Here is a 13,280-nt window from a genome sequence, read left to right as displayed (position 1 = left end):
GCCTGGGTGACAGAGCGAGACTCCGTCTCAAAAAGAAGAAAGAAAAAGAAAATACAGCTGAATGAAATGTCAGGAGTGGATTCTGGGCCCTGGCTGACGCAGTGTGATTAACAGACTCCGTCATTAGGGGCAGCCTGCTCAGAAATACCCTTTGCATGTATATACTTAAAAGAGCTTTCTGTGTCATGTTTGAACTGTGAATTATTGGGCATTATTAACACTTGGTGGGGAGGGGAAGGAACAAAGAATCCTCAGCCCTTGGTGTTAGAGGAGGGGACAATCCAGTTTGTGGATTGCCAGGATGCTTGTTTTGTTCCCTTCCTCCCCTGCTGCCCAGCCTTCTGGCTGTATTACTGCTTATTCGCCTCTTTGTGAGAGAAAGAAACAAAAGAAGTTCAGATTCGATGCCTGCTTTTGCGTTTGGGTTAGCAGCCTTCGTTGAAAGTTAGCTGAGTGAGAGAGGAAAGGGGAAGGTAAAGACCTGTACTATCTCTTTAGCTTATTGACTGATTTAGATTGTGTGCCAATCTGTCCCTTGCATGCTGTCTGTGAGGGCAGATCCATTAGGAGCAGAAAGCGGAAAGGAAGACCGTATATAACAGAAAGCCAAGGCGTTACAGCCTAATTGGAAACAATACATGCCCCAACTGTGCTCTCATGTCCTAGCCAAGAACACAGTTTCAAAAACATGAGAAATAAGGATAATGAAATGAAAAACACTTTTGAAAGCTTAGATAGCTCAGATACTGTATTGTGGGGGAAATGAAAAATTAATTATCCGATTTGTGTTTTTTTTTTTTTTTTTTTTTTTTTTCTGGTTGGGCGTGGTGGCTCATGCCTGTAATCCCAGCACTTTGGGAAGCTGTGGCAGGCAGATCACTTGAGGGTTAGGAGTTTGAGACCGGCCTGGCCAACATGGTGAAACTCAATCTCTACTAAAAATACAGAAAATTAGCTGGGCATAGTGGTGGGCGCCTATATTCTCAGCTACTTGGGAGGCTGACACAGGAGAATCGCTTGAACCCAGGAGGTGGAGGTTGCAGTGAGCCGGTGTTGCACCACTGCATTCCAGCCTGGGCCACAGAGTGAGACTCTGTCTCAAAAAAGAAAAAAAAATTGGGTTTTTTCTTTGCAGTTGAGAAAAGGATATGCAATAAAGTGACAAATATGGCTAGTTTAATTATTTTCTTAATCTTTTTTTTTCTCTTGTATTAAATTTAAGACTGTAGACTTCCCACTAGATCTTTGAGACACCAAGGTGAAAATCTTCGCACATTAAGTTGAAAATCTCTCTCTGAGTGGGTGTAATGTTTCTTTCACTTGTGAAAGAACTGTTAAAATCCTGCTGGATCACGGGTAGCATAGTGCAAAGGCACAGAAAAAGCTCATTTTTACTGAAGGAGTTTAGAGCCAGTGTCAGGTGACAAACTTTGTCTATTTCTGCCACCATCCTGGAGTATTTGCACCATTGTTTGCTTGCTTTGGAGGAATGTGGGCAGAAAGGGATGCTGGGAGCTCTTCATTAAGATCAAGGCCTAGTTCTTCAAGGACCACTGAATGATTGGACCCTTCATCAGCATGCAGGAGGAAGGGATTGAGAAGGGCTGTTCATGCCGTTGATTTAATTGGTCAGAGAAAGGGCCGAAGAAGGGGCAGTGACCACAGAGGAAAGCACTCACTGCCTGCAGCTGTTCCTGTTCTGATGATCAGGGCATTGCTGGAGGAGCTCCAGATGCCGAGGGGAAGCTTGCCTCAGTGCTGCCTCAGGGTGGGAAAACCCGATCCTGATACCTTACTTTGAAGTAGAGATGTGATTGAAAGGGTCCCAGGCCTTTGTGAGGAGTCCCTGGATGGAGGAAGAAACTGTGCCCCGCAGAAGTCCTGGGGATGTTCAAAGTCTGCCTCAGAGGTTTTCTCTTCAAATGAGCATCCCTGGAGCTGGGAGACAGTTCTTCTTTCCTATAGAAGCTGAGAAGGGGAGGTCAGGCAGGGAGGGTAAGGGAAAATCCAGCACCAAAAGGCAGGCAGAAAAGAAAAAAATGAAGCAGACGGGAAGTACACTTAAAAGGGGTGGGGATAGGGTAGGGGCTGGCTACTTAAAAGGCAAGAGGATCAAGGCCTGGAGGAGGAAAAGCAAATAAAGAAATAGAATCAAATCAGATAAAGTCCTTTTAGGGGATGGATGATGTTAACGAAATAAACAAATCAACAGAATGAGGAAGAGCACTGGTGAAACCACCAGATGACAGTTCCAGCCAGTGCACAGGAGGGAGGAAAGCTCTTGTTTGAAATGGAAGCTGATGCTCTAAAGGAGCATTCAGGGGGTTCGAGCAACATTTAGATATGGGGGCCACCAAAGCTTCCATTTGTTTATTGAGTACCTACTATAGGCAGGCTAGATGCTGTGCTAAGATTTAGTAAAATAAAAGATGAATACAACACAGTTCTTCACGGGACTCATAATGGATGACAAACATAAACAGGCAGCTTTTAAACATTACTGTAATTGTAGTGATATAGATATATATTACTTGTCATATCATATTTTTCTTTTGATTTTTGAGACTGAGTTTTGTTGTGTCACCCAGACTAGAGTGCAGTGGTGTGATCACAGCTCCCTGCAACCTTGACCTTCTGAGCTCAAATGATCCTCCTACCTCAGCCCCCTGAGTAGCTGAGACCAGAGGTACGTGCCACCACACCTGGCTTATTTTTATAATTTTTGAAGAGACAGGGTCTCACTACATTGTCCAGGGTGGTCTTTTAACTTCCAGCCTCGAGTGTTCCTCCCACCTCAGCCTCCCAAAGTGTTGGGATTACAGGTGTGAGCCGCTCTGCCCAACCTCATATTTTTCTTCATTGGATGGTGCCCACAAAGTTTCAGTGCATTATATTTCTTGACTAATGCATTTGAATGTAAAGATAGAACATTAGGTAAATACAAGGAGGGAAGGTTTGAGTCAGAAATTTTGTCCTCTCTTTAAGCTCCCTGAAGGTATAAATTTCTTTGACGAGCTCTTATTTTGGTCAAATTTTCTTTCCAACTATCCTGTGACTAGAAAGAGGAAGAAGACTTTGGGTCAGCTTCACTTTTTAGCGTTGTAGACTCGGTAGATGAGTTTGAAAAGGTCAAATAAATGAGCGCCTTGATCATTTACCTGTTTTAGTGAGCCAGAAGCAAGAAGAGTACTAAAATGTTGACGATTGATTGATTGTTTTGTGGAGACAGCCATGTTGCCCAGGCTGGTCTCAAACTCCTGGCCTCAAGCAGTCCTCCTACCTTGGCCTCCCAAAGTGCTGGGAATATAGGCATGAACCACTGCGCCTGAGAATGTTGAATTTAACACATTGTCTGCAAACCAGATGAGTCACTTCTTGCTTCTGAAGAATGTGATGTGCTCCTTGATTCAAGACTGATTTATAGTATGCCCTTCAGTTTACTCTTCTTTGTTACAATTTGGAGAGAAGTGGTGTATTCTGACAACATTTGCTACGAGGGAATACGCTTTAGAGGAAATTCATGATTAAAATGTTTTTGAGTGACACTATATTGCTACCGATTCTGGTTTTGATAATGCGTAGCTTTTAGTGCCTCAAGAATGGAGTTGACTGTTAGAGTCTGGTAAATATTGGAAATAAATTAGAGCTGTGGGCAAGAAGTAAAATTTATCAGAGTTGGATGAGGAATTTGGAGAGCTCAGAGGGAGATGGTAAAAAAAAAAAGTTGAGAAATTAAGACTTGTTTGTTGGTTTATTGAGTATATACGATGGTAGGATCTAGCAAAACAAAGATGAATACAACACTTCTCCGTGGAACTCATAATGGGGTGACAAACACGACCAGATGGCTTTTAAACATTCCCATCATTGTGGTGATATGGATTTGCTCTAAGACTTGTTTTTCAAGATAAATGAAGTTCGGAGAAAAGTCTGTGAAGCTGATGTTAGATGAAGCTGTGCTAAGTAGACTGGTACCTAACTGTCCCTTCTTCACACATGTGATTTTAAATCTCCAAAGCAATGACACTTACCACGCAGACTTTGGGGTCCACATTCAACTTAAGAAATCTCTCTCAACTCTTTGTGGTGGGTGGATGTGGGTCTGAGAGCATGGTGTATAGCAGAGAAGGCCTTGGTAAGAACAAAATGACACAAAGATGGGTGTTTTCTATTGCTACTGGAACAAATTACCACACATTTAGTGGCATGAAGTAACACAGATTTATCATTTTACAGTTCTGGCAGTCAGAAACCCAACATGGGTCTCAGTGGGCTAAAGCCAAGGTGTTGGTGGGGCTGTGTTCCTTCTGTGGGCTTTAGGGGAGAATCTGTTTCCTGGCTATTTCCAGCTTCTAGAAGCCACCCACCTTCCTTGACTTGTGGCCCCCTTCCTCTATATTCAATGCAAATAATGTCAGGCCAAGCTCTTCTCATGCTTGCATATCCCCAGTTTTCTGGCCACTGCCTCAGAAGATTCTCCATCTAGGATTCATGTGATTAGATTGGGCCACCCAGATAATTCAGGATAATCTCACTTTCAAAAGGTCCTCAACTTTAATCATATCTGCAAAGTCCCCTTTGCCATGTAACGTAGCATATTCACAGATTCTGGAGATTGGGATGTGGACCTCTTTAGGGACCATTATTCTGCCTAACAAAGAAGCAGGGCCTGGGTCTTTCTGTAGTGCCTGTGGCTCTCTAACCCAGTTGAATGGGCCTCTAAATTAATTTTCCTTACGATTTCTATACCTGTGCCATAATTGCCAGACAACCCCATTTGATATATTATTCCCTGACTTAGAAATACTCCTTGGCTCGGCACTCAGGTAACTCCATAGCGGGGTCCTCACTCACCCTTGTCTTAGTCCAGAACAAGAACTCTGTTCTGTTTGGATGTGCTTACTCGCCGTTGCCCTTCACTCCCTGTTCGTTGACTGCACGTTTCTGACTCCCTGCCTGAATCGTTCCTTCCAAACCAGAATGCGCCCTTCCCTTATCTCTGTCCACACTTTCTATGCGTCCTGTGACACTGGCCATCCTCACTCCACGTTTGAACTTTATCATAATTACCTAGTACAATTATTTAACTTTCACAAGAATGCATTTGCTCTTTTCATTGGTACCACCATCTTAAAATACTTGGTAAAAAGTCAGTCTTGGGATTCACCCTCAGAGACACTGATTACATATTCTGGTATGGGGCCAAGAACTGGGGGTGATGCTGGTATAGGTGGTCCCCACACAACACTGTGCGGGAAACTCCTTGAGGGAGGATGATTGACCTATGCACTCAGAATGATAGGCATCATGCTTTGCATGTAGGTGGAGGTTATTATGTTTCTGGGAAATGATACCAGTTTTCTGAAGGAAAGTTTTTTTTGTTTGTTTGTTTGTTTTTTTTGAGACGGAGTCTCACTCTGTTGCCAGGCTGGAGTGCAGTGTGCGATTTTGGCTCACTGCAACCTCCGCCTCCCGAGTTCAAGGGATTCTCCTGCCTCAGCCTCCCCAGTAGCTAGGACTACAGGCCTCCGCCACCATGCCCGGGTAATTTTTGTGTTTTTATTAGAGACAGGGTTTTACCATGTTGGCCAGGATGGTCTTGATCTCCTGACCTCTTGATTTGCCTGCCTCGGCCTCCCCAAATGCTGAGATTACAGGCATGAGTCACTGTACCTGGCCCTGAAGGCAAGTTTTAATTGAGAGAGAGTGTCTTGTAGGCAGTGTGTAATAGAGTTAAGGACACCAAACTGTGCATTACCTTTTTGGAGCCAGCTGCTGAGTGTGAAAATTCAAACATAGACAGAGAGCCAGTCTATGTCCCAGAGTAGACATGGTGAGACGGTACAATTGAGATCTGGTATAACAATTATAATGGCAAAATTACCAAACCTCTAGATTTTTTTTGTTTACTTTTTCTATGTTTCAGGTACCTTATGCAGATGATCAAAAGCAGAAATTTTATCATGGAAAAGATTTGAAAAAAGGGAAGATAGCCAATTTTTGAGAACATGTAGAGAGAACTCTCTGCTTTCAGTGCTCATTGTGGTAACTAGTTCTTCTTGATGGCTGGAATGCAAAGAACACCCAAAGATCTGAATTCCCACTGAACCAAGCATTTTTGGAATGAGGTCTTTCATGAATATGCCATGATTTTGATTTCTGCTTTTGTTAAGATTGCAATGGAGTCTTTGTTATTTTCTTGAGTCGCTAAAGAGTTCTAGATTCCCTGAAGAGTTAAGTCTAAGTGATTGATTTATTTCACAAAATTGATTTTGCCTTTTTACACTATTTTGGGATCTTATAGCATAAAATAAAACTTAATAGGCATATTAAGCAATTTTTTGTTTCTTTCAATTTTATGCCTTTTATTTTTCTATCAACTTTATAGACGTTGAAAGGGAAGGCATCTGCTTTCATTGAGAGAAGATCTTTAAAATACTAGCCATTTCAGAGTTCCTATTATAGAGTTCTACCTATTGTAAATAAAGGAAGTTAATCTGGGCCAGATGAGGTATTAAAAATAACAGATAACTGTGTGAATACACTAAAATCTATTGAATTGCATACTTTAAATGGGTCCTTTGTATGGTATGTGAAATATATTTCAACAAAGCTGCTAAAAAAAAAAAATAAAGCAGAAAAGAAAAACCCAGATGTTTCTGTGAACTGGAAGCTGTCACAGTGGTGAGACACTTGTTTTAGAAATCATGAAAATTTTCCTTTGATTCTCTAGTCACCAAATAAACACAGAATATTTTTTCATATGATTATCTTTTGTGGAAAGAAGAGCTATTCTAAGATAAATCGTCTTAGGCACTTTAATAACAGTATTTGATTCAATTTAAGTCAGTTCTCTAACTATTAAATATAAATATTCTGTGAATCAAGTAGGCTGTGAAAATTCATGTCCTTTTCTCAGTGGGCTCATTTATATACCTGGTGGACATGTTATCTTTAGTTGGTGGTCTGATGATATCGGATTGAAAGAATACAAATGGGACCAATAGGGACAAAGAATAGCATGTTCTAGCCATATAGAACTAAATCGAAATATTGGTAATTAATGTGTTTATTTGGTTTGACATATTTGAATTTGTTTTTAGCAGCCATTATGTGGTACTGTGTCCTGCCAGATAAAAGACTGAAGGAAGGTATCATACATGTTCTTACTGTGTGCCTCATTTTTTCTGAATAAAAAACTGATCTGTCACAAAGCTCAATTGAAATTCACTACAGTATAATTTTAACAAACTTGACAGTGGTCAGAGTATTTTGGCCTTGTATTGAATTGAGCCAGTATTTGTCGAACATCTTTCTTGCCCACAACTGCCCTCTTCGTAAAGCTGGGGTCCCCAGCCGCCAGGCTGTGGATCTGTTAGGAACCAGGCCACACAGCAGGAGAACAGCAAGTGGGTAAAGCTTCATCTGTATTTACAGCACTTATCACTTGCATTACTGCCTGAGCCCTGCTTCCTGTCAGATCAGCAGGAGCATTAGATTTCTCATAGGAGTGGAATCCTATTGTGAATTGCACGTGTGAGGGATCTAGATTATACACTCTTTATGAGAATCCAATGCCTGATGATCTGTTACTCTCTCCCATCACCCCTGGATGGGGCTGTCTAGTTGCAGGAAAGCAAGCTCAGGGCTCCCATTGATTATACATTATAGTGAGTTGTATAATTATTTTGTTATATATTACAGTGTAATAATAATAGAAATAAAGTGCACAATGAATGTAATGCACTCGAATCATCCCCAAACCATCTCCCCCTTGCCTTCCCCGTACTCTGGTCCGTGGAAAAATTATCTTTCATGAAACCTGTCCCTGGTTCTTGGTGCCAGAAAGGTTGGGGGCTGCTGCTGTAGAGTATAAGAAAAGAGTAAAATGATCTTTGCCTTCAAAGAATTGATAATTTGGAAGAGAGCTTAACAATAGAAATATGTGAAACATATAATGAACTTTAAAGTTCCCGGTAGCCACATTAAGCGATAAAAAAGAAACCATTCATCTGGTTAGATAGATGGTGAAAAAAATGAGACAAGAACAGATTTTGGAATTATTTTTAATATATTTTATTTAACCCAGTATATTAAAATGTCATTTCAACATGTAATCAACATAAAGATTACTAATGACATATTTTACATTCCTTTTTACATATGAAGTCTTTGAGATCTGATACATGATTTACTCCTAATGCACATCTCAATTTGATGTTGAATTTTCATTGGAGATATTTGATCTGTATTTAGATTATAAAATATAAAGTCAAAAAAGTAGATTCACATACCAAATTTGTTCCAATTATACTTAAAAGTTAATAACTGAAACATGTTTTAAAATCTGAATTAAAAATTAATTTAAATTAATAATGTTAAAAATTCAATTCTTTCTTCACCCTAACCATATTTCAAATGCCAATAGCCTTGTGTGACTGGCAGCACTGTATTTAACAGTACAGATATGGATGTTGAGAGAAGACTTTTCTACCTTTAGTACTTCAATAATCAAGGTGGTATATAATGACAAAAAGAGTTTCATCCTGCTTTTGTATAGGATGGTTTTGTGCCATGGGCTGCCTAGAGCTTCACTGTCGAATAGAGCTTCCTGTGATGAAAATGTGCAGTGTTGGCACAGTCCAGCAAAGGTAGTCGCTACCCCTATGTAGCTGTTTTTTAAAAATTTTTCGAGACAAGATCTCTCTTTGTTGCTCAGCCTGGAGTGTGGTATGCAATCACTCCTCACTGCAGCCTTACCTTCCAAGGCTCAAGCGATCGTGTGTGTACCATCATGCCCAGCTAATTTGTAATTTTTTGTGGAGAGGGGGTTTTGCTCAAGAAATCCGCTTGCCTCAGCCTCCCAAAGTGTTGGAATTACAGGTGTGAGTCCCTGGACCTAGCCACTCATGTAGCTTTTGAAGACTTGAAATGTGGCAAGTACAACTAGGAATTGAGTTTTAATCTTATTTAGTTCAAGCATAAGTAGCTACATAGGGCTAGTGGCTATTGTGCTGAACTAGAGACTCATAAAGGAGCCACAATTTGAATTAGTTTAGGCAGTGAGAAAATGTTAAGACATTATTATCGAGTGGGGAATAGCTTACACGGATGGTTTTCGAACATTACTGCACACTGGACTTATAGCGGGATTTTTTAAAAAGGCCTTTACTTGTCTGCCACTCCCATACATTCTGGTTTAACTGATGGAGGTGACCTAGTCATTCTAATTTTACAAAGCCCCCCAGGTGATTGTGATAGATAACACATTTGGGAACAGATCTACACTTGTATTATAAATTTTCCACAAATCTATTTCCTTGCTATTCATATCATATGTAAGTTTGCTAGGAACAAGAACAAATAAGGAGCCACATCAATACCTGGTGTTTCCTAGGTTGCTAAGACTATTACTTATCTACCCTTAGTTGATCACAGCCTGTGCATGAGATGGGGTAGAAATGATTCACTTGGCTAACAAAAAGAGATTCAAAGGTTAGTTGACTTGCTGAAGGTCACATAGCTGGGGGGTGATGGAGTCCTGTCTTAAACCTGGATCTCATGTTTCTGCCACCACATAAGCAGAGAAATATAGAGTATCCAGCTTCCTCCAATTCATGGCTTGTTTTTTCTCTCTTCATAATAGAGCCCTTGTGCTTGGATTTATAAAGAATGTTTCTTTTGATATTTAGGGGGAAAAAAATCTCATTAACAATTGGATGTTTGTAGTCCAACAGATTCATGATCCTCTAAGGAGCACTGTGTTGGGTTTAGGAGTTCTCTGCTCTCTTCCTGGTACAACACATGATCTTGGTGACCTTGAGTTAGCCAGTTAGCACATCAGATTTCTAGTTGTTAGAACAGGAGTTATCAAACCTGCCTGTTATATCTCTTAAAGGATTGTTGTCAAAAAAATACTGCCCTGGAATGGAGACCAACATTTATACTTCTGCAATTAATTATACTTGCCCTTTAAATAAATTTTTTCTTACCTTCTTTAAATAATAATTTTAAAAATTGAGCTATTTTCATACGCTAGACATGAGTTAATTCAACCCTCACAATAGCCTGGGAAATAGGGCCTATTACCCCTCTCTCAGTGATAAAGAAATCAAGGTTCAGTTTACATCTTATTAGAGACAGAGCTGGGATTAGAACCAAGGCGATTTTGCTTCAAAGCCTGTGGTAATATCTGCTCCAGAGAACTAAATCATACCCCTGTGGCGGGAGTGCAGTTTGCCTTTAATAGGATGTTTACTGCCTTCTGTGTTACTGGTACCAAGGGGTGGCAAGATTTCACTAGTGACTTTGAAGTTCCCCACTTAAACTTATAATAGATGGTGGATATTTCCACAGTCTTAGATAAAATAAAGCATCTTCAGAAAATATTTCTATTCATGTGTCTCAAATGTAAGAGCAGTGAGCTTGCCATGCAAAGGCAGCTTTCAGACCATCCCCTTGCCCCCTCCCCTAGTTTTTTCTAACAGGTATTCTAGAGCTCTCAGTACTACTCAGCCAGGTTTTAATTTAATTTAATGAGTTAGTTTGTAATGAATTGAATGTTGTTTTTTATTCTCCCTGGCTTTTTTCATTTGGAGAAAAATATTTCAAACCTAGAATGGGTATCTGCCTTATTTGATGGTGAATTTTCTTTTGGTTTTGTTTTGTTTTTTTGAGATGGAGTCTTGCTCTGTTGCCCAAGCTGGAGTACAGTGGCATGATCTCGGCTCACTGCAGCCTCTAACTCCCAGGGTCAAGTGATTCTCCTGCCTCAGTCTTCCAAGTAGCTGGGATTACAGGATTACCATGCCAGGCTAATTTTTTTTTTTTTTTTTTTTTTTTTTTTTTTTGGTGTGTTTAGTAGAGACGGGGTTTCACCACGTTGACCAGGCCAGTCTCGAACTGCTGACCTTAGGTGATCTGCCCACCTCAGCCTCCCAAAGTGCTGGGATTACAGGTGTGAGCCACTGCACCAGCCACTGATGGTTAATTTTCAAATGTGTCTTCCTCCTCTGCTTTTCTGTGGGTGCCAACAAAGAGAATGGTGAGTCCTTTTGTTATTCTCAATTCCTTTGGCTGGCTTTAAACATGTTCTCTTTTTAGTCTAATTTTTCTAAAAGCTCAACGCAAAAATTTCTTGTTTGGCTCCCATTCTTCAGGGTGTGATAATTCCCAAGGTCTTTCTCTAGCTCCTCAGGAATGCATTCCCCCCTTGATGGACTGAAATGTGTCCACTCCAGTGAAATTGTTTGCAGGAGAGGGGAGCAGAGTACACTTTCAAGATGCTTTCTCCAGGCATTTGTCTATTGACGAGCTTTTGTAATTTCCATTTCACTGTCCTTGCCCCAGAGGATAACCTTGGATCTCAGCATAGACTAGATTGAGTGTAAAATGAGTTAGCACAAATGAAGTGGAAACAGATCAGTGCATGAGGAGGAGGCTCAGACGTTAAATCCTCTAGTTGGGTAAAGTTGAAAGCATTTCCCTCAGAGCCTCTCTGGGAATGCCTGTCCTGTTTCTCAGAGAAATAAGCTACTGTGTGCATGCTGTTGCTGTTTATGCCTTTGACATTTGTACTTAGTGAAGTGGAAGGTTCTATGGGGGATACCAAAAAATTGCCCTCATCTCTGTCCTGAGGGATCTTAGAGAAGGGGAGATGATGTTATTGCTAGACATCCATCTAGCTTCCCTCTGCTAGGCATGAGGTATACCAAGGTTTAAAAAGAGCCATGAGTGCTAACTTCTTGGCTTACAGATTAGCAGGGAACTCAGCCATGACCTGTAATACAGTGGGATCAGTAACCTGTAATACAGTGGGATCAGTACTAGGGTGGCAGCATCAACAAGAAACTAGTGCGATCTCATAGCCCTGAGCAAGTGGTGAACTACCAGCAAAGTCGGGAAGACTTCATAGAGAAGGGGAGTTGAGCACGGTTCTGAAAAGACTCCCCTCGGACTAGCGAGACATGGCATTTGTGCAGGCAAGAACGCCCTGTGCAAAGGCACTGAGGTGTGAAACAGCCTGGCGTGTTGGTGAGTGCTCCTCTAGAGCAGTGTCAGACTCAATTCAGTGCTATTTTGTGTGTTGCTGGCGGGAGGTTCAAAGGAGTCCGAGAGCAGGAAGGCTGACAAGCCAGATCTGGAAATTCTCGGCCAGGATGTTCCTGGTTAGCGGGCTCTTTGGGCAAAGTGTTAAAGTGGGACAAAGCACAGGGAAGGAATCCATGGAGGGAAGGGGAGAGATGGCCCCTTTGGTATCCTGAATGAGCCTTCTGGATGAGAGTCCAGGTACAGTGCTACATTTTAATTGCTTTTACTTCTGTTTCTTTAAGGTTATATTGCACTTAAACACCAGTAATTATTCCAGATTTTGTCAGTGGATATACCCTCCCTCTCCCCCTCCCCCAGCTCAAGCTGAGCAGTTGGCTAAGTAGGGTAACAGAAGGCTCAGAATTGTCCACTGAAAGTACTCATTTTTCTTTGGAGAGATTAGATTTTTTTCCATGAGAAACTGACGTCAACACACTTAGCACCTTGCCCCCAGGGCACCTGCAGGCTTGCATCTAGAGCAAAGGAAAGGGGTTCCCTAAAACTTAATTTCTGTTTTGGGAGCATACAGATGTGATAGAATATCCCTGATAACGCATCAGTTTCTGGTGGAGGTGAGAGTTTATGGCCGGGGCCAGAAAGTTGCTAGAAAGGTTGCTAAGTGGAGAATTAGGGTTGGTTATTTTCAAGAAGCAACTTAGTGTTGTGGAAAGAAGCGTTGGACTAGGATTTGGGGAATTTGAGGTCTACCCTTGATTTCACCTTGACTAAGAAGATGACCTTGATCTTTCTGAGCCTGAGTTTCCTGACAGGCAAATAAGCAGACTGGTTAGGAGACTCAAGAGAGCATATACCAGGCGTGGTAAACCATGCAGCACTTTGTAGTGTGAGGACTGTCTGAAGCCTGTCACTTGGTGCCTCCATCCACATGCCACATGTGCCCTCCTGCCTGCCATGGGGGAGGAGATGCTCCTGACAGGTCTGGGCTGCGCTGGCCTCTGGGTGACTCACTGGCATTCTGCAAGCCACCTTATCTTTGAAGAAAATGTTTTCCACTACTAGTAAATTTTTTTTTTCAGTTCACTTTCTCTTTAAAGTTTTCTTAAACTGAGCTGACTTCCAAGAAGTATCTGGAATTCTCTTCTTCCTCCTTAACCACTTGTAGCCCCCTTATTCCCAGTCATCATTGCAGTATCTCTAACTGATGGTGGATATAATGTGGGCCACTTTGG

The 13,280-nt window shown here is 41.4% G+C and overlaps 1 protein-coding gene across 12 annotated transcripts in view; it reads left to right on the top strand.

The window, feature by feature from the left end:
* FMNL2 (formin like 2) overlaps positions 1 to 13,280 on the top strand; it is a 316,443-nt gene that overhangs the window by 118,136 nt on the left and 185,027 nt on the right. The window contains exon 1 of one of the 12 annotated variants that reach the window (XM_064382762.1): positions 11,027 to 11,044. The exons of 10 other annotated variants lie outside the window; for them this stretch is intronic. In XM_064382762.1, the coding sequence (XP_064238832.1) occupies positions 11,042 to 11,044 (3 nt within the window). In that variant the 5' untranslated portion in view covers positions 11,027 to 11,041. Of the gene's footprint in view, positions 1 to 11,026; positions 11,045 to 12,261; positions 12,289 to 13,280 lie in introns of those variants that run through there. One more of the 12 variants, XM_064382760.1, reaches the window with a different exon arrangement.

Source organism: Aotus nancymaae, unplaced genomic scaffold (genome assembly GCF_030222135.1).
Source record: "Aotus nancymaae isolate 86718 unplaced genomic scaffold, 86718_ANA_hifiasm-v0.15.2.pri h1tg000029l, whole genome shotgun sequence".
Classification (NCBI taxonomy): Eukaryota; Metazoa; Chordata; class Mammalia; order Primates; family Aotidae; genus Aotus; species Aotus nancymaae.
The sequence above is the reverse complement of the archived record's forward strand: the minus strand, read 5'-3'. Positions and strand labels throughout refer to the sequence as shown.